The 20166-nt window shown below is 34.1% G+C and overlaps 1 protein-coding gene across 1 annotated transcript; it reads right to left on the reverse strand.

Moving 5' to 3' along the window:
• Positions 1-801: 801 nt before the first annotated feature.
• Positions 802-19655, reverse strand: LOC134276079 (probable ATP-dependent RNA helicase kurz). Its single transcript, XM_062758359.1, has 9 exons — positions 19509-19655; positions 17285-17470; positions 16041-16141; positions 12470-12866; positions 12019-12167; positions 10607-10699; positions 4030-4126; positions 3487-3600; positions 802-1008 (listed from the first exon to the last, which is right to left on the reverse strand). Exons 1-9 carry the CDS (start codon positions 19587-19589, stop codon positions 802-804), a joined length of 1425 nt encoding a protein of 474 aa, XP_062614343.1. The 5' UTR covers positions 19590-19655.
• Positions 19656-20166: the final 511 nt, after the last annotated feature.

Here is a 20166-nt window from a genome sequence, read left to right on the forward strand (position 1 = left end):
CCTTTTTCCAATTATTATTCACTGTCCAATGTAATTTCCCTCGACACCAATTTACACGGCGGGTGCGGTTTACAGATCGAATTGTAAGGGTCTTCCTGGTTTTCCTTCTTGTAAAGTTTAAAAATCGCAAACGTCTTCTTACCGTCCGTGAAGAGATAGAACTTGGTAACTTCGAGTTCACTTCATCAGTTATTTCACCCAAAGTTTGCCGTCTGTTGAGTTTCACACATCGAAGTATCTTACGATCTCCTCGTACATCAGTTTTTCTAGGTCGACCGCTTCGATGCTTATTTTCGCTGGATCCGCGCGTCTTGTATCGCTTGAGAAACTTGGAAATCCCAGACTGGCTCACAGAAAGAATAGCTGCTATGTCCTGTTGGGTGTATCCACTCTCAGACATAGTTATTATCGCATTTTTCATAGGGGTAGACATTTGTTTACCTTTAGTAGCCATCTTGTCAGTTGCTAAATATTTGACAGATATTGCGTCACTTTTATAAAATTATTATGGGTGTTTTTATTTGCATAGAGACAAGATTGAAAGTGTCAAAAGTGTTGTAAAATTCAGCCATCATTTAATAAAACTGTTATTGACTGTTGACAATTTTATTATGGGTGACTATATAGACCTGAAAGTGTCAGTAAAATTGGTCATTTAATAACCTCGGCCTTCGGCCTCAGTCAACCAATACCTGACCAGGTCTGTATAGTCACGAGTTTGGCCGAGGTTAACCAGTACCTGACCAGGTCTGTATAGTCACAAGTAGACCTCATCAAAATTCAATAATTGTATAATGTACGTTACCACTGCTCCATGTTTACCTTTCTGTATGCTTCAAGAAGATATCCCTCCACAGGGGTCCTTTTGTTGAAATGAATAGTGACTGGAAATTGACGAGAATTCACTTTGACAACAGGAGGAACTGTTTTAAATAATCTAGGGTTTTCTGTAAAATCCTCCACTTTCAACGTGGCTGACATTATGATCAGCTTCAGAGGAATTCCTCTCTGAAAATAAGAGATGTTTTTTTTTTTCTGTAATGACATGAATTTCAGGCATTTTATCTGTTTACATACTGTATAGGAGGGAAATAACTCCTGAAGTAATAAATATTCACCATATTCACAATGTTACTGTAAATCACTTTTTATTCACGAGAACTTTATTTTCGCGTAATTACGCGAGACAGTGTGCTCGCGAAAATTAAATTCTCGCGTATAATAGTATTCCTAAAGATTATATAGAGCAATAGCCACAATTCATGAAAATTTTGTCTCGCTAATCAAGAGTCAATGACTATCTCGCGTAAATAAGGTGTCGCGAAAATTTAGTGATCTACAGTAATTAATAAATGCTTGAATTCAAGAAACAGTGAAAATGTTTTCGTGAAAATTATAATTTTTTTAAAAATAAAGATACAAGTCCAATCTGGGAGTAGATATATACATAGATGTACATGTAAATGCATAGTAGTTCAGAAAATAAAACTGCAACTTGATGTTAAATTATTTACTTTGCCCCCATTTTTCTTTTTAATTAAGATCACAAGATAATAATTTGATCTTATCTTTCATTAAACACCCACTAGAAATAGCTAGTTCTGTCATTAATGAAAGGAAAAGTGAGCAAGCTCACATACCCCACGCTCCCCCAAAACTCAAAGTGCTGAAAATCCTGGAAAAAATGAAAGAATCAGAATTTCCCGGTAATATGCACAATTCATCTACAAATTGTGTCCTAAATATCTGCAAAGTTTGATGAAATTCTGTGCAGTGGTTTATGAGGAGTTGTGCTGACAAACTGTTCATCACTATATTCAAGATATCCCCAAAAATCTAAGTTGTAAAGTGCCGAAATTCCCAGAAAAATAAAGGATTCCAAATTTCCTGGTAAAATGCACATATATACATTGTGTCCTATATATCTGCAAAGTCTGACGAAATTCTGTGCAGCAGTTTATGAGGGGTCGCGCTGACAAAATGTTCATCTGTATATTCAAGGTATGGCCAAATATCTAATTTGAAAAGTGCCAAAATTCCCAGAAAAATAAAGGAATCAGATTTTCCTGGTAATATGGACATCTACACACTGTGTCCTAAATATCCCAAAAGTTTGACAAAAATCTGTGCAGCGGTTTATGAGGAGTTGCGCTGACAAAATGTTCATCTCTATATTCAAGATATGGCCAAAAATCTAAGTTGAAAAGTGTGGACATTCTTAGAAAAAATAAAGGAATCGGAATTTCCTGGTAATATGCAAATCTACACATTGTGTCCTAAATATCTTCAAAGTTTGATGAAATTCTGTGCAGCGGTTTATAAGGAGTTGAGCTGACAAACTGTTCAACTCTATATAAAAGGTAAGGCCAAAAACCTAAGTTTTTAGTGTGGAAATTCCCGGAAAAAATAAAGGAATCGGAATTTCCTGGTAATATGCACATCTACATATTGTGTCCTAAATATCTGCAAAGTTTGACGAAATTCTGTGCAGCAGTTTATGAGGAGTTGCGCTGACAAAAAAACAGGACTGACAGACTGACTGACTGACTGACTGACACTCTGACGGACGGGTCAAAAACATTATACCTCACGCAACTAGTTATTATTTATTTATTATGGCCTAAACCAGCACTTGCAAATTAGTGAATTACATGTAGTTCTCTTTTATTCAGATCATTCAAAATTCTGTTCCTGCAGCATAGTATTTTTAAGATGCTATTTGATGAAATCATTTGGTATCAAATCCAGCAGCAGTAGTTTATCTGAGCAAGTGCAGCTGCTACAAAAAGGACTCGGATTTTTTTCTTAGAAAGACAATCCAGAAAGTTGTCACTAGATGAGCTGCAAAAATCGCAAATATGCAAAGGCTTTTAGTCCCAAATGGTAGTCATTTTCTTCTCAGATTTTCTATACATACGTAATAATTATACTTTGTTAATGGGAGGTACATAATGGGAGGTAACTTTTATAAACAAAAAATCGGCCATTATTCAATAAACCATGACTCTGTCAGAAGAGAAACAAAGGCCTATGGTCCACATCGCTCACCTGGGTGACTTTGGTCATGCTGATTTTTTTGCAATTATTGAAGAATAAAGTATATACTTTAATTTCAATTTTGAAATGACCAATCTTTTTCCCCCAGGGTGATGCCTTGAATTACTTTTTATTTACAGCATATCCCCATTCTTGTGTGTCTTCACCTATCCCTTGACTTCCGTGGATGTCGTGTGTAGGTTTATTGATAATCTGCCCGTTGGTTTTTGAGGAGATAGCAACCACTACTTTTATTTTTATTTCCCTAATCATCTCTCCTTACATAAGTGTCATATCTCTAGTTTGAGCAGAATTGATAGCCCTTGGGCCAAAGATAGCCATTGACAAATATGACAAAAATTGACAAAGGGGTTCATGAGAAAGGGCCAATATTCAAATAAGTTTACAGACATCACACAGCACACTAACTTATCTATTTGTTTGACCTACCTTGTGTCTGAGAGGAGTAATTCTAGACAAGAGACCTATCAGTATGTCAGTATATACACTTCTCTCATGGGCCTCATCAATTATCACAACACTGTACTTTGTCAGTAAGAAATCCTAAAATAGAACATGTCATTCAAATAATTTCACATTCAAAGGCTATATTTCTCCAGGATATAGTAATCAAAGTACTGAAAGCACTGAATCTAGGTGAAATCTTCCAGTGAAATCCATTCCCAAGTTAACTGGCAAGATACAAAATTTTGTATCGGTATTCATTATTGCCCTCCATTATATTGCCATCCCCATTTATCGCCACGAATTTTCCAAGAACAGATTTACCCCTGGGCTAATACACCATATTATATTTCAGACCCTGCTTATTGCCATCAGCCACTGGTTTTGGGAAACACAATGTCCAAGTCCATAAGGAACATCCTTAGTAACAATGCCAATTATCTAGTATGTGTTGTTAATTTGAACATCACACCCTATAAATCTTCCTTTGAATATACTAGGTGTGAGAAGATAATTACTTTTTTTTACCTTCTGAACTTCTTTCAACAAGACTCCATCAGTCATGAACTTGATCTTTGTACTCTCTGTCACATTTCCTTCATATCTGATCTGGTACGACACTTCTCTACATGAAGAAAACAAGATGTGTTTGTTAAACACTGCTACCCCTGTATGGCAACATAGTAAAGATTTAACTTTTCTTAGGTTCAAATTAAATATTTTGGTACCCAAAACAAGGTCTTCTTGAAAGGAATACAATTGTGAAATATGAAAGCCCTAGGACCACCTGTTCAAAAGTTAAGGCCAAGGTTAAGTTTTTGAAAAAATTCAAAGTCAAATTCAAGGGTCAAGGTCAAAGTGTCAAAGTTGTTGATTTCTAAAGAAAGGTCTTGTCAGGAGGATGAAAGCCATGTCCCTAACCTTTCAAGAGTTATGGTCAAGGTTAAACTTTTTAACAAAAGGTCCAAGGGCCTTGAATCACTCTTCTAATAAATTATATCTTCTTTCACCTCTAAGTATCCTGTAAATTTGAAGAAGAGGCCCAAGGACCTTATAGGTCACATGAGCATCATGCAACAGCTTTCCAACAATTGAATTTAGTTCATGTTTTAAACTAGGCGTCATGGCATTCACAATTTTGAAAGAGGCATCAATGCTAATCATAACTACCTATACACTTAGCATGTTTAGTTTGGTTATTTAATACCTAAAAACAAAGTAGGGGAACAAACCAGAAGTCTCTGGCAAGAATGTAGCTCTACTGGTTTGTACTTTAATATTAAAAGGAAGAGAAAAGTAGCAGTTGTGACATAAAACTTTACAAAAGCAATAAATATATAATGATCCTTGATTAAGTATTTTTTGTGGCAAGACTGCAATAAGACTACAACTGTAGGAGTAGCTTTTAATAAAATTTTAATTTTTCAATTTTAGTTACCATGGCTACAAAGTTCACCAAAAACAGAAAACTGATAATTACATATCTTAGTATAATCTACTTGTGCCAAGTAATACTGAAATCAAACCAAAACTGTAGAAGTAGCATTTTAAAAGTATTTCACAGAAATTTCTATTGTAAATAGCCACAGCAACACCGTTCATCGAAATTAAAAACTGCTCAGCAAAATTGTGTATCTTAATGTAGTCTACTTGTGTGCCAAGTTATATTGAAATCAGAACAAAACTATAGGAGTAGCACTTTGACAGTATGAAAGTATTTCAAAGAAATTTCTATTTTTAGTAACCACGGCAACACCGTTCATCGAAATCAAAAACCAATATATAGCATTATGTATCTTAGCATAGTCTACTTGTGTGCCAAGTTATATTGAAAACAAACCAAAGCGGAAGGAGGAGTAGCATTTTAAAAGTATTTCACAGAATTTTCTATTTTTAGTGACCACAGCAACACTGTTCATAGAAATAAAAAAAAAACGATACACAGAATTATGTATCTTAGTTTAGTCTACTTGTGCACTAAGTTTTATCAAAATCAGACCGAAACTGTAGGAGGAATAGCAATTTGAAAAATTGTTTACAGACCGACAGATGGACAGACGGAAGGACGACACATTACTATCACATAAGCTCCTCTGGTCTATGACCAGTGGAGCTAAAAAATGCATTTCAACTAGTCAGTAATATTCAACAATAATCAGTAGTGCCACTTCCACACACGAACCCCTGACCCTTGGTCCATATATTTCACAATTTTGGAAAAGGCACCCTTGCTTATCAAAAATGTTTAATACCAAGGAGCAGATTTCAATCAATTAATTCTTTTTCAGTATATAAGTAGAGCCCCCCTCTATGGTACCCCTGAGCAAGGGGCCTTGAAATTCACAATACAGGAAGAATGTCCCTTTTCCATCATAGCTATATAGGTAGTTCATCTGCTTAATACCAAGGAGCAGAGAGGAAAATTTTCAACGATTTAATGTATTTTCACTATACAATGTATAATCAATAGAGCCACATCCTTAAACCTGAGAACCCCTGACCCTGGGGCCATAAAATTCACAACTTTGGTAGAGGCATTCTTGCTCATCTTAACTATATAATCAATAGTTAGTTTGTTTAATATCCAGGGGCAAAGAGGAAGATTTTTGAAGAATTTCTGTATTTTCTCTACTAAATCAATAGAGCTCTGCCCTAACATCAGAACCCCTTACCCTGGGGCCATAGAATTCAAACTTTTGGAAGAGGCATTCTTCCTCATCATAACTATGTAGTAGTATGTACTGAGTTAGTTTATTTAATACCCAGGAGCAGAGAAGATTTTCAAAGAATTAATGTATTTTCACTATATAATCAATAGAGCCCCACCCCAACATCAGAACCCCTGACCCTTGGGCCATAAATTCACAAATTTAGAAGTGGCATTCTTGCTCATCATAACTATGTACTTAATTAGTTCATCTAAAAACCAGGAGTAGAGAAGAAGACTTTTTAAGAAATAATGTATTTTCACTATATATTCAATAGAGCCCTGTCCTAACACTAGAATCCCTGACCCTGGGGCCATAAAATTCACAAATTTGGAAGAGGCATTCTTGCCTATATACTTTGTAATTTTGTTGAATACTCAGGAGCAGAGAAGAACATTTTCATTGAATTTCTGTATTTTTTCTATATACCGGTAATCAATAGACCCCGCCCTAACACCAGAACCCCTTCTCCTGGAGCCATAAAATTCACAGTTTCTGAAAAGGCATTCTTCCTCATCATACATGTAACTATGTAATTAAATAGTTTTTCTTAATTCACTATATAATCAGAGGAGAAGCTGAAAATGTTCAAATGTTAACACACGATGCACGATGACGGACGAAAATGGAGAGCAATAGGTCACCTGACTCAGGTGACTTAAATACTGTATAGCAGGTTAAAATCGCGGTCTGAAAAGATCGCGATTTGTTCAATTTTCAGCAAATCGCGGTCGTTTGAATTCGCGGAAAGGAAAAATTATACATTTTTTAAAAGTACTTGCAAGCCTTTTTCTTTGGGTATATAATGTGCGAACTGATATTTCCCGTCTCTGTGTTACAAAATTTGTACATGTATATCCCGTATATCAGATAGGAAAGTAAAGTCTACATATTTGGTCGATTTTGAGCCCGATTGAATAACAACGAAATCCCGATTTGAAGTTAAAACAATGTTAAGCATTAAGATTTTTATTTACCCAAATCAGAAAAAAAAAATGTATCGTAGTCAAAATGTTGAACTTTTAATCATATAATTGAAATTAATTAATTGTTTTTACTCTGTTTACCAGTAATTGCCTTGATTAAAGGTAATGACTAAGTGACACGCACGGGTGTATTTAAACAAGTATGTTTTGATAAATAATTACATCAAACGTCTACTAGATGGTAAAATTAATCGTTGGCTATAGAAATTAATTTAACAATTAACAAACTTTTAAAAAAACATCAACAACTATGTGTTTGTAATTGATCCATACACCCGCAAAATTATAAAGACAGTCTACATCTCGGATAAATAACTGCCTTTGTGTGTACGGAAAGACAATTTGAAATGGATTTAAAGAATCTAATCGCAGATAATAACAAATTTCAATTTATCCTGATAAATCTTTAAAGAATTATTCACTGAATGTTGAATTCGCGGAATTTCTTCTCCCGCGAATATAGCGAATATTAACTCCGCGAGTTTATTTCCTGCTGTACAGTAATGGGTCACTGTGACATTCTTTTCGATAAATTTATTTACTTTAAGGCCTTGAAGTGCATCAACTTACAAGTTTTGATGATTCTTTCCTTGCAAGTTAATTTTTATAACAAGAACAGTCCATTTGTCAGAAATGGCCAAGTCTCAACAACAGAATTAGTGGATATGAATATTCTTTCCCAGAATTAGCATGGCAACCATCAAAACCCAAATCCTCTGTCTAGGCATTTATTCAAGATGACTAAAGAATGGGTGCCTCCTTTTTATCATGTCTAATGTGTTTAAAATCTAAATTAAATGATATATTAAGTATTTAATAATTACATTATTGTTAAGATATTCAACTATTTTTAAAACTGTAAATTTGCAATATTTTATAATGAATTGCTTAATTAAAAACATCTCTCTTTTCAAACTTGCTTTCACTGGGCAACAGAACAAATATCGCTTTTGACTATCTACCTTCCTACAATAAAACAATTAATCCAATTGTTGATTAAATTTCTAGGAAGCCTTATGTCTGAATTCAATGTGTACAAATTATTATACGCTAATGCAAAGGAATTTCAAAGATAGATCTTAAACTTTACACCTGTTCTTTGAACTGGTACCATTGAATGGACCATTTTTAGCATTAAGTCAAGTACATAGTGACGTCGTTTTCACATTTTGACTGAGCAAAATATTATTCAGCATATATTATGTGTATGGCTATATGTGTTCTCAGTTTTATTGTAATCTGAAGAGTGGTTTTGTAGATAGAGATAGTTTTTTGATCACCCCTCATACAGAATTTATTTGCGAATATTCGAACATTCGTTTCAGCTCTACAACAAATATCATCAAACTGCTTCAAAAGTTTACCCTGTTTTTTTTCCTTTCCAGACCACTAGATTTTCTGATGTCAGCATAAATTTGCATGTAAAGTTGCTGTTTACTTTTCCTACTGATGAATGAGTCACAATGCATTGTGGGCTACTACAAGTACTAGGCTGTGTTGAAAATAAAGGGCAACTTGAATTGTCCCTAGGAAACTTATTTTCAATTCTTTATTGAGATTTATGAAAGAAATATTTAATAGAAATATGTCCATAGGACATGAATGCCCCGTCCAGGGTATATTAGTGATGCAAAATGAAAATTTGTATTAGTGTATGAAATTTTATCAGAATATCTTTTAAAGTGATGCAGTTGAATTGCTTACATTAGTATTATCAGCATATGAAGTTTGACACTAATTTCATTAAAGTAAGGTCAAGATCCAAGGAAATGTCAAGGTCAAAAATGTTGACTCAGTTGAAAAGCTCTCATTAGTAAGTATCAGCATATGAAGTTGAAAAAATATTATAAACGGTTTCTTTAAAACTGACTTAAATACAAATGGATAAAAGTGAGGTCAAGGTCAAATGAAAGGTTAAGGTAAAAAAATGATGATACAATTGAAACGTTTACCTCAATATCTATCAGCTTATGAAGTTTGACACTAATTTAGGAAAAGTGAGGTCAATGTCAAAGCAAAGGTCAAGGTCAAATATGTTGATGCACTTGCATATCTCTTATCAATATGTATCAACATATGAAGTTTGAAAAAAATATCTAGAATTGTGTCTTTAATTAAAACTGACTTAAACACAATTGGATAAAAGTGAGGTCAAGGTCAAATAAAAGGTCAAGGTCAAAATTGTTGATGCAGTTGAATTGCTTACATCAATATGTATCAGCATATGAAGTTTGACACTGATTTGGGAAAAGTAAGGTCAAGGTCAAAGGAAGGTCAAGGTAAAAATGTTGATGCAGTTGAATTGCTCTCATCAATATGTAACAGCATATGAAGTTTGATGAAAAATATCTTGAATGGTATCTTTAAAACTGAGCAAAACACTAATTAAAGATAAGTGAGGTCAAGGTCAAAGGAAAGGTCAAGGACAAAAATGTTGAGCAGTTGCATAGCTCTCATCAGTATCTATCATCATATGAAGTTTGATGAAAATATCTTGGATAGTTTCTTTGAAACTTAGCTTTGAACAGAGCTAAACGCAAAGTGTGACGGAAGGACAGATGGAGGATGGACGGACAGCTAGACAGAGGGACAGAAGGACAGAAGATGGACATGACAAACACTGTATGTCCCGGCCATATTCATGACGGGGCATAAAAATGATGTATAATCTTTCATTTCTATGTTCACATTTACAAAATTTGCTTTATGAAGTCTTATATCAACTTATAATATGTATACATCTGCCTAAACCATTGCTCACCAGTTGAACAAGACAAAATAACATTTGGTGAAAAATCGTCCGGATACTGAAGCATCAGGATATCTGGCGTCCGGATATCTGAAGGTCCACTGTATACATCTGCCTAAACCATTGCTCAATGAGACATAGGTGCTATCGTATCGATAAAGCATAAGAGTTTTTTTACGTGACATACGTGTTCGTAGTTTTGGACAGCAATACAAGCTGTTCAATTATTATTTAACCCCTCAATATTATCAAAAAGTTTTTTTTTATCTACATGCAAATGTCAAAGCATTTGTATGGTATTCAATAGCTAGTATTCAAAGCAACTATTAATCATCTAAAACAACTCCAATGTGAGCATGGAGCAATGTCTTTGAAGTATAACCTTTCAATTTCGGACTTATAAAGTGATAAAAAAAGCTCTTTGGTTTTTCCAGTGTCGAGGTAAATGTTGTGAAGTAAACTGTCAAAAACCACATGTAGTAGACTGTCATGTGCTTTGGGATTCATTCACTTGAATAATTGGAGACAGGTGTGATGAAGACATCGTCACATGTTGAAAATTTCCTTCCATATAAGGTAGTGGTCTCGACCTGTTTCAGTATATATCTCTGTGTAAGGTTAACCTCATTTCAAGCACTCTGAACAAAAAACACAAAACTTACCTACTGGTGAGGTTCATTTCTGCTCCCACCCTTTGTGACATACTGATAGCAGCCACTCTTCTAGGTTCAGTCACAGCTATGATACCTCCAGCACTATAAATTACAAAGTATAACTGTATGTAAACTGCTTGTCATTTAGGAGGAACAATTTTACATATAAGCTAGTTCTTATTTCTAATTTAAGAATTTGTGCACTGGCCCTGTTAGGAAATACAGATAGAATAATCTAATGAGATTATACAGTAAAATTTGTCCAATAGAGATTACAAGTACTAAGATATTTTGTCCATTTCTGCAATACCGTAATTCTTAGCCCCATTTACTTCTTTAAACAGAAAGTGTTTCTGAAGCACTGATGCCCCCATATGGCAGTATATGGCAAGGGATGAATTTTCTCAAATGCAAGTCAAAACTCCAAGGTCAAGGTCAAAATGTCAAAATTGTTGGTATCCAGAGGAAGGTTTTGTCACAAGAAATATGCCTGTGAACTATAAAAGCCCTTAGGCTAGTTCTAACTGGTAAAAAGCTATGGCCACATAGTGCAATGAAATGTAGAAAGAAGTATTCATATGAAGCCAGTGGGAAGAACAATACAGTACAGCCTTCAAAATGACTAGAATTCAAAGCTTCTATACCAATCAACATTCATCCCTTGGGTAGTGAATTACATCAACATCCTGATCAAACTTTTGTACATAAGTTGATTGACGGTTTAGGCAATGGTTTTGACATTCTAAGAAAGGAAGAGGAAATTCGCAATGGTAAAGAATGTAGGAATCTGTAATCAGCTCGTGATGATCTACATAAAGTTGATATTATGATAAGGGCCAAAATAAAAAAAGGTTTTGTCATAGGCCCTTTTACGTCCTCTCCATTCATTTAACATAAAATCAGTCCAACGGGAATAGCAGTTAGGAAATACTCAGGAAAGAAAAGGCTCATTCTACATCTTCACATCACAATGATCAAAATCACGAAAGCATCAACAGTTTAACTGACAAAGAAAAATGTTCACTTAAATAATTGTTAAAATTGATGAAATTATACATTTTGTATTTCTTATCCCCAAGATTTAAGAGTACTTTAATTAAATATGTACTGAGTACTTGATTATGTTTAAAGTAGCAATTTGTGTTTTACAGTATACATGTTGTTGTAATGGTTGTCAGTTGTTGATCCCAAGAGCCAATTTAGATTGTTTGAAATACATTGTAATTAAAAAAACCGACAGATCGACAGACAGGAGCAAAGCAATATGCCCTCCCTTCTTGGTTCTTGGAGGGGGGGGGGGGCAAAAAAATAAGTTATACCCCATGGGATGATCATGATATACTGGAACAAGATGCTTTAGTTAACACTTTTTAGATCTTGTATTTTTAGTGCTAATGCTTGATTTTGATAGGGCAACTTACTGAGCATAACCAGCTTCATAAAGAAATTGGGGTACTTGAGTTGTTTTTCCTGATCCAGTTTCTCCACAAATAATTACCACATTGTTCTCATTAATGGTTTCCATAATCATCTGTTCCTCTGCCAAAATTGGTAGCTTAAATCTTGCTTCCTAAAATCAAGAAAAAGTATGCATGTATAACAGAATACCCTATACAGTCTTTGAAATGTTCTACATTTCCATTTTTTTCATTCCCTCACCATTTGTTCACGATTTGTTCAATGTGCGTTCACTGTTTGTTCAGGCTGTGTTTATCCTTTGCCTTCAGTTGTTACCAATGGCTTGTGTTCAAATTTTTCATAATTATAAGGGGAATTTTTGACAGATTTTTCATGTGGAAAGGTACCTTTTACCATTAGTTAAGACAGCATTGATAAAGCTGATAGCACCTATACACATTATGAATAGCTTGCCTGTATTTCTGGTTCCCTGTTGACTTGAATGTTTACAACAGGCTTCTGTTCTGTTAATTTTTTGTTGGCTTTATCAATGGAAAAATCAACATCTGTTATCTTCACTTCCTCTGACATTTTTAAATCAGATCCATTTTCAACATTGTGTTTTCTGCTGTTTTCATCTTTGCTCTTTGCAATGTCTTCTTCATTAGATTGTTTGTCTTCCTTCTCCCTCTCTTCCTCCTCCTGTTCCTCCTCCTGTTCCTCCTCCTCTGATGAGATTTCAGATGTATGGACTGAACTTTCTGAGTCATCACTACTGTCTTCATCAATGTTCACCTCAGTTTTCTTTCTATAACCTCCTACTACAGTGTTGCTTTGTCTTCCTTTTTCAACAGTGTTAGGAGTCCATTTTCTGTTTATAAATATAGAATTCTCCATGATTATGCACATAAGGGATTGAAAACCAAAGTACGCTATATAGAATATGACACTGCGGTTTTTGATCTTCGTCTGAGTGGTGGGTATCGGCCAAACATTGTAAATTAAGGGCTATATTTCATATTTAGTTTTGATTATGGCGACAATGTATAATGAACGTGTGTGACATCTGCTCTAGAAAATTATCTATGATCTTAAGATTTTTTCGTGAATTTCTTAATTTAATAAAATCCCCTGAAAAAACATACTCGTAGTTTTCTGATCAAGAGTGCAAAAAGATAAATGGAATTCTTTCAACTTAATTTCTATTAGCAGTAAGCTGCAGAATTGTAGCTCTCTGAAAAAAATATTTTGACAGACCAAAGAGCTACAGCTTCAAAGAGTTGACATTCATTTACAATGCAACAAATCTGAATCACCGCGACATGTAAGTCTGCAGAAAAACTTCTGTAGAGACATCAATTTTTCACATAAAACTACATTCCAGGTATTGAAAGTAAGTTTGATATGTACTCTAACAAATACTAAAAACTTGTCTAAAATAAATATTTAGAACACTCAGAAGATATCGGAATATTTTCGTGTTGTCATTTTACTAGTTCCGAATACCCATTTTAAACACTTTTATAAATTCATTCTTCGTTGTTTTCTTCATTGTAAACATGACTTATTATACCCCCGCTTGAAAAGCAGGGGAAGGGGTAGATAGTGATGGGAAGTTTGTCCATCTATCCGACTGTACGTCCGTCTGTCTGTACGTCCGTCCGTCTGATACGCTTTGGGGTACCCATTTCTTATCCACAACTCCTCTCCTACCACTGAATGAAATTTAATGAGGCTTTACAGAATTTAATGAGGCTTTAACAGAATCTTTGTTAAATAGTGCCAAAGTACACCTTCTATTTTTTATTTTTTGAACTGGCACATAATTTGGGCTCCCTTAGCATTACATGGATACTGCCATCCTGTCTAATTTTGAAGGGTATATCCATCTCTATCCACATTTCCTCCATTCCACTGAATAAGATTTAATGATACTTTCATAGAGCCTTCGTTACATTGTGCCATTTTAATTTACATGTGACCTCTTATTTTACTTTTTGATCTTGAGTTAAAATCACAACATCTAGATTTTCGAAACATGCTTTGACCGATTAAAAATATAAGAACTCTGTACGATGTTCTTCTCATAAGTACATGCTGTAGATCACTTTATTTTCGCAACACCTTATTCTCGCGAGATAGTCATTGACTCTTTATCAGCGAGAAAAAATTTTCACCAATTGTGGTCAGTGCCTTACATAATCTTAAGGAATTCTATTATACGCGAGAATGAAAATTTCGCGAGCATACCGTCTCACGTAATTACGCGAAAATAAAGTTCTCACGAATAAAAAGTGATTTACAGTAGTTAAAAAGGTGATATACATATTAAAATTATTGCTTTTTCGGATGATTTTTAAATGTAAACCATGTTTACATTTAAAACACTTACAAGTACAAGTACAGGTTATACTTTGCTAAACAAAAAAAATAATGTTAATGTGTATGGGTAATTCTAACTTGTAGTTTACACGTACATGTACACGTACAAGTGAGCTTGCTAAACCTCTCTAGTATTCCATAAAGGTACACATATAAAAATTTGAGTAAAATTTGAGATGAATATTGGCATTTAAATCATCCGAGAGATAAGAGCTCCCGTCATCAAAAGATACCTGTATATATACATGTATATATATGAATCAAAATTAAATCCAAGATAAACAAACAAGTTTACGTTTAATTATTTACACTAAGCGCTTTCGCCGTTACGGCTCTTCAGAGTGTAAAAATGATAACAAGAGGCCCATGGGCCACATCGCTCACCTGAGCACTAAGGGTAGGAAAAAGTAGAAAATGGCTTTTTATTGTAAAGTTTAAATCCAAAAGTAGTCCCATGACAAATCATGGATTTTCTATTATTTAGAAAATGATTTTTAAAGAATTTTCCTATATATATCTTTAAAAACTTTGGTCGGCCATTTTGGCCCCGCCCTACCCCGGGGGGTCATGATTTGAACAAATTTGAATCTACACTACTTGAGCATGCTTCCATATAAATATGATGAATTATGGCTTTTGTCATTCTTGAGAAGAAGATGTTTAAAGAATTTTCCTATATATGTAAAACTTTGGTATATATATATATATATATATATATATGAATATCATATATATATATTTCTATGTAAAACTTCGGCCATTTTGGCCCCACACTACCCCTGGGGGTCATGATTTGAACAAACTTGAATCTACACTACTTGAGCATGCTTCCATATAAATATGATGAATTACGGCTTTGTCATTCTTGAGAAGAAGATTTTTTTAGAATTTTCCTATATATTTCTATGTAAAACTTGGGTCGGCCATTTTGGCCCTGCCCTACCCCCGGGGGTCATGATTTGAACAAACTTGAATCTACACTACCTGAGCATGCTTCCATATAAATATGATGAATTATGGCTTTGTCATTCTTGAGAAGAAGATTTTTAAAGAATTTTCCTATATATTTCTATGTAAAACTTTGGTCGGCCATTTTGGCCCCGCCCTACCCCCGGGGGTGATGATTTGAACAAACTTGAATCTACACTACCTGAGCATGCTTCCATATAAATTTGATGAATTATGGCTTTGTCATTCTTGAGAAGAAGATTTTTAAAGAATTTTCCTATATATTTCTATGTAAAACTTTGGTCGGCCATTGTGGCCCCGCCCTACCCCCGGGGGTCATGATTTGAACAAACTTGAATCTACACTACCTGAGGATGTTTCCCCATAAGTTTCATCTTTCCTGGCACAGTGGTTCTTGAGAAGAAGATTTTTAAAACATACCACCAAATTTTCACTAATTCTCAATATCTCCCCTTGAATATACCCAAGGATGCTTTGTGGCAAGTTTGGTTAAAATTGGCCAAGCGGTTTTTGAGAAGAAGTCGAAAATGTGTTTACGGACAGACAGACGGACAGACAGACGGACGCCGGACAAAATGTGATATATATCATGAGCTATAAAAACAATACAACTTCGTTGTTATGATGTCGTTATTATGACGTCACAAAGGCAGCGTTATACATTTTCCCTATATATATATATATATATACTTACGTTTGAAACTTCCCTGTTTGGACGTCTGCTATACTTGACAGCTGCTGCAGTTCTTCTGGAGTAGCTTGTACTGCTGATAATGATTCCAGAAGATCAGCTCTCTGTTTTGTAACAGAAATTTGATAGTTATGACAATACAATCACTGATTGAAATTTGACTATTAGATTTAGCTAAAAAATGCAACCATCTAATTCTCATGAACCAAATCAAAATACTGAAAGTGTCTGTCAGACTAATAGTATAATAATTTGAGTAAATTGCCATTTTTGAAATATTGTACATTTTTGAAAATCTTTAATCTCTTGTTAATGGTATTTTGATGGCAAGTGTCATAATTTTTGTAAACTAGCTATATTATGCATTTGCTTCTTTAAAATCTTTGAAAAGCTAGCTCACAATCTAACTTCAATCCCCTTATAAACCTTTCCATCCTTTCCCCCTTAAAGCCACAATTTGAGGACTAGCAGAGCTGTGGAAAACTGCCGGTTATGCCGGTAAGACCAGCAAAAAATGCCTGTGTCTGGTAAAAATGCTATCGATGTCGGTCCAAATGACTGACCTCTTTTTTTGTTAAAGGTTTTTGCTTTTTCCATTTTAATTCAGGCCTACCATCGGCGCACTTCCCAGCTTAATTATTGTACCTTATACATGATTGCGCAATACTTTTTCTTTACACGAGATCGAGGCTATAGGAAATAAAAGTGAAACCAGCAAAATGCAAAAAACAAAAACAGAGGAGGACTTGGAAATGGAGACTGAATGTTATTATTAAGTAAAGTGTAATTAAGAAAATAATGGTATGCTTTTCTTTTTAATTTTGCAACTTACTATTTCGGACCGGAAAAAATCACTTCAGACCAGCATATTTTGTCTTCTTGCCAGTCCGAATGACTGGCTATCTGAAAAAGTTTTCCACAGCTCTGGGACTAGCCCAAACCCTTAATGGCAGTAAAAAAAACTTTATATTTTCTATACCAGCTAGGATGTCTTCAACCATTTCTATGAAGAAGATTTTCCCTGATTGATAATTATTTGAAGATTTGATCTATTCCTCCAAAAAGATCGCTACACAGTTACAAACATTATTTTTTTCCTGTGATTAATTTTTTAGTTTATTCACAGTAAATATGTGGGGGATACCTTATTCATTCTACTTCTAACAACATGTACTCCCTTTGTTCCTTTGAAATTTGTTTTGGAGTGTGTAACTAAAAACACCATTTTCTCATTGAGCAAGGTTTACCTTGGATTTCTTTTCCTTCTGTTCTATAACTTTCTCAAGTTTCTTCCTTTCTTTTTTGCTGAGTTGTTTGATAGAATGTGCAACAGTTTTTTGTTTAGCCTTAACATTTCTTTTTTTGGATGGCAACACAAGGACATTGGTGTCATCATTATCAGGAATCTCTTTAGCATCAAGATCCAATTTAATCTGGAAAAATATTTAGAAACAATTCATGAAAAAATTACCCTTGAAGATGGGTTCTTTCTGTGCAATTGCAGTTGAAGTTCTGAAAGTTTTGGGGCTACCGGTATATACAACAGTTAATTTGTGACCAAACAGGCAGTTACTTCTTGAATGCAACAAAAATGAAGACCAGTTCTGGTTAACGTGATAATTTATTTGTAATTATTCAACACAATATGAAGTTATCCTATTTATCCATGCCTCATCGCACTCAAGGTGGTGGACAGTTACTCAAATAATAGAAATACATCTTTTGCTTCAAAATGTTCAAACGCAGCAATGTATAATCTATCTCCTTTTTTTTATTGCTTTTATAAACATATAAAGTATAACATTTTTATAGTAGGAATTTAGTTGCAACTTTTTGTTTTTGTTAAATGAAAAGCAAAGAACAAGGTTCACTTTGTCTTTTTTTGGCCCTGTAAATTTCTGAAAACTTTTAGTTAACAATGCATACATTGAATATCACTTAGATCTTTGGTGATTGAGTATCTATAAAAAAAGAAGATGTAATTTTCTAGCTAGTCAATGCATTATAATTCAAGAACATTGCAATTTCATAAAGCCATGCAGTTCTGTAATACCTTGGACTTTTAGAAGAAAATTTTTAATAGGAAATGAAAGCACTAAGTCTCTATTTTATTTTAATGCATCAAAGAGAACATAAAGTTTTAATCAATCAATTCAGTCCTACTAAAGAGAGTACGCTAGTATGAAAGAGTACTTTAGAGTATGCTAGTAAAATTTTATAATATAAAGCAATTAAACTGCTTTTTGTATTTTTTCTACATTAGTTTAACATAATAAACATATTTAAAAAATTGTGTATGTGTTCCTTATATTTTAGAAGTTATTTACCGGTAATTTTTGATTTCAGGTTACAGTTTATCGTTTGATCCCGATCCCGATCTACTTGAATTTTTGATTAAATAAAATTTAAATGAAATTAACAAGTCTGAAACAAAATATTAATCAAGATCAGGCTGTTAATAACCTTTAATGCACTGAATCATGAATCGATCTTGCTTTCTTGTCAAAATATCGCTAAAAATACAAATATTTGGGACAAATATTGAAAAATTATTTTATACATGTAATACTGTTTAATCAAGTTGTATTTACATAAGTATAAACAGTCTAATTATATAAAATACAGAATTTTTCTAGCATACTCTAGTTCCCCAGTCAATATTGTTATATCTGCATGGCCATGTTATGCATAAAGTGAACAGAGCTCTTTGTGAAAATTTGGATTGAAATAGCTATAAATAAAGCTACCTGAGGTAGGTAAAAAAAGCTACAGTAGGTAATTCTACCTACAGATCCAAATGTTCTGATTGTACTGGACCTGCATATTTATACTCCCCACTTGAAGAGCGGGAGAGTATATAGTAGTTGGTGTGTCGTTCGTCCTTCCGTCTGTCTGTCCGTCTGTTACGCTTTGGGGTACACATCTCATCCGTAACTGCTTTTATACCACTGAATGAAAATTGATGAAACTTTCACAGAATCTTCATTACATATTGCCATTGTGCACCTCCTTTTCTACTTTTTGATCTGACATGTATAGCAAATCATGGACACTGCCATTCATATGGGAGGCGGGGGTATCATTTAGTGAGCTCATTGCTCACAGTGCCTCTATGTGTATGCTAAAATTATTGTGCTAAAAGTATTATAGTGCTTTAATGATGGAATATTCATTACAATGTATTGTTATTTATTCTTTAAAGTTATTCAAGAAAGGACTCCATTGGAAATCAGCTCTCGAGCTTTAATGGGTTATCCTAGTATCTATCTACATAGTCATGTTAATTTATTCATTTATAAAATCTTGATTACCAACTTTCATCTTTTATAAGATCATATATTATTATGTGTATTTGTTTTATGTATGATGACATGATACCAAATAAATACTACTACTAGTTATAGAAATTCAGAGACCACTTCAAATGAATTTCTTAAATCAAGAAGCACTTAAATTTCGTCTAAAACTAACTTTTTTTCCATCTGACTTGTCCTGAACTGTTGTGTTTTGTTGACGGGCTTTCCAGTTGAACACATGCTTTCTTTTACCCATATTTTACACCCCAGTCAAATCCACATGGCTTTGCTTGTTGACAGTGTTGCATGAATCAGCCGAGATGGGCCGAGTGCATCCATTCGGGGCTTTTCGGATCGTACCTGCGAACTCCACTTCCGGAACGGCGATGCGGCTATTTACTCAAAAGTACCCAAAAGGCATCAAAAGGACTCAAAAATAAGAGGATGCTGATAAAACGAAACGGCATATGAAAAAGAAAATTTGATGAGAAATTATTTACTAAAAACAAGTTTCACTTTGTTTGAGTTTTACTTTATTTGAGTTTTTATAAGGTGAAACATGACAACATTTTCTCATGCTATCTTTTAAAACTTTTAAAGGAGATGGCCATGCATATTCTTAAGACAAATTGTAGACACAGGACGAAAGACCACCTTGAAGCAATTGCTTAATGGTGACTTAATGGTGACATAATGGTCAAATGGTGGCTAAGATTAAGAAGTTAATTCCATTAAGCCACAATCATGCCACCAATAATTAAGGTATTCAATACACATGTATAATGAAGGGATTTTGAACAATTTTAATTAATTTTAAACTAGTTAAAACACAT

This window comes from Saccostrea cucullata, unplaced genomic scaffold (assembly GCF_032062105.1).
Source record: "Saccostrea cucullata isolate Sc308-1 unplaced genomic scaffold, CSIRO_AGI_Scuc_v1 ctg106, whole genome shotgun sequence".
Lineage (NCBI taxonomy): Eukaryota > Metazoa > Mollusca > Bivalvia > Ostreida > Ostreidae > Saccostrea > Saccostrea cuccullata.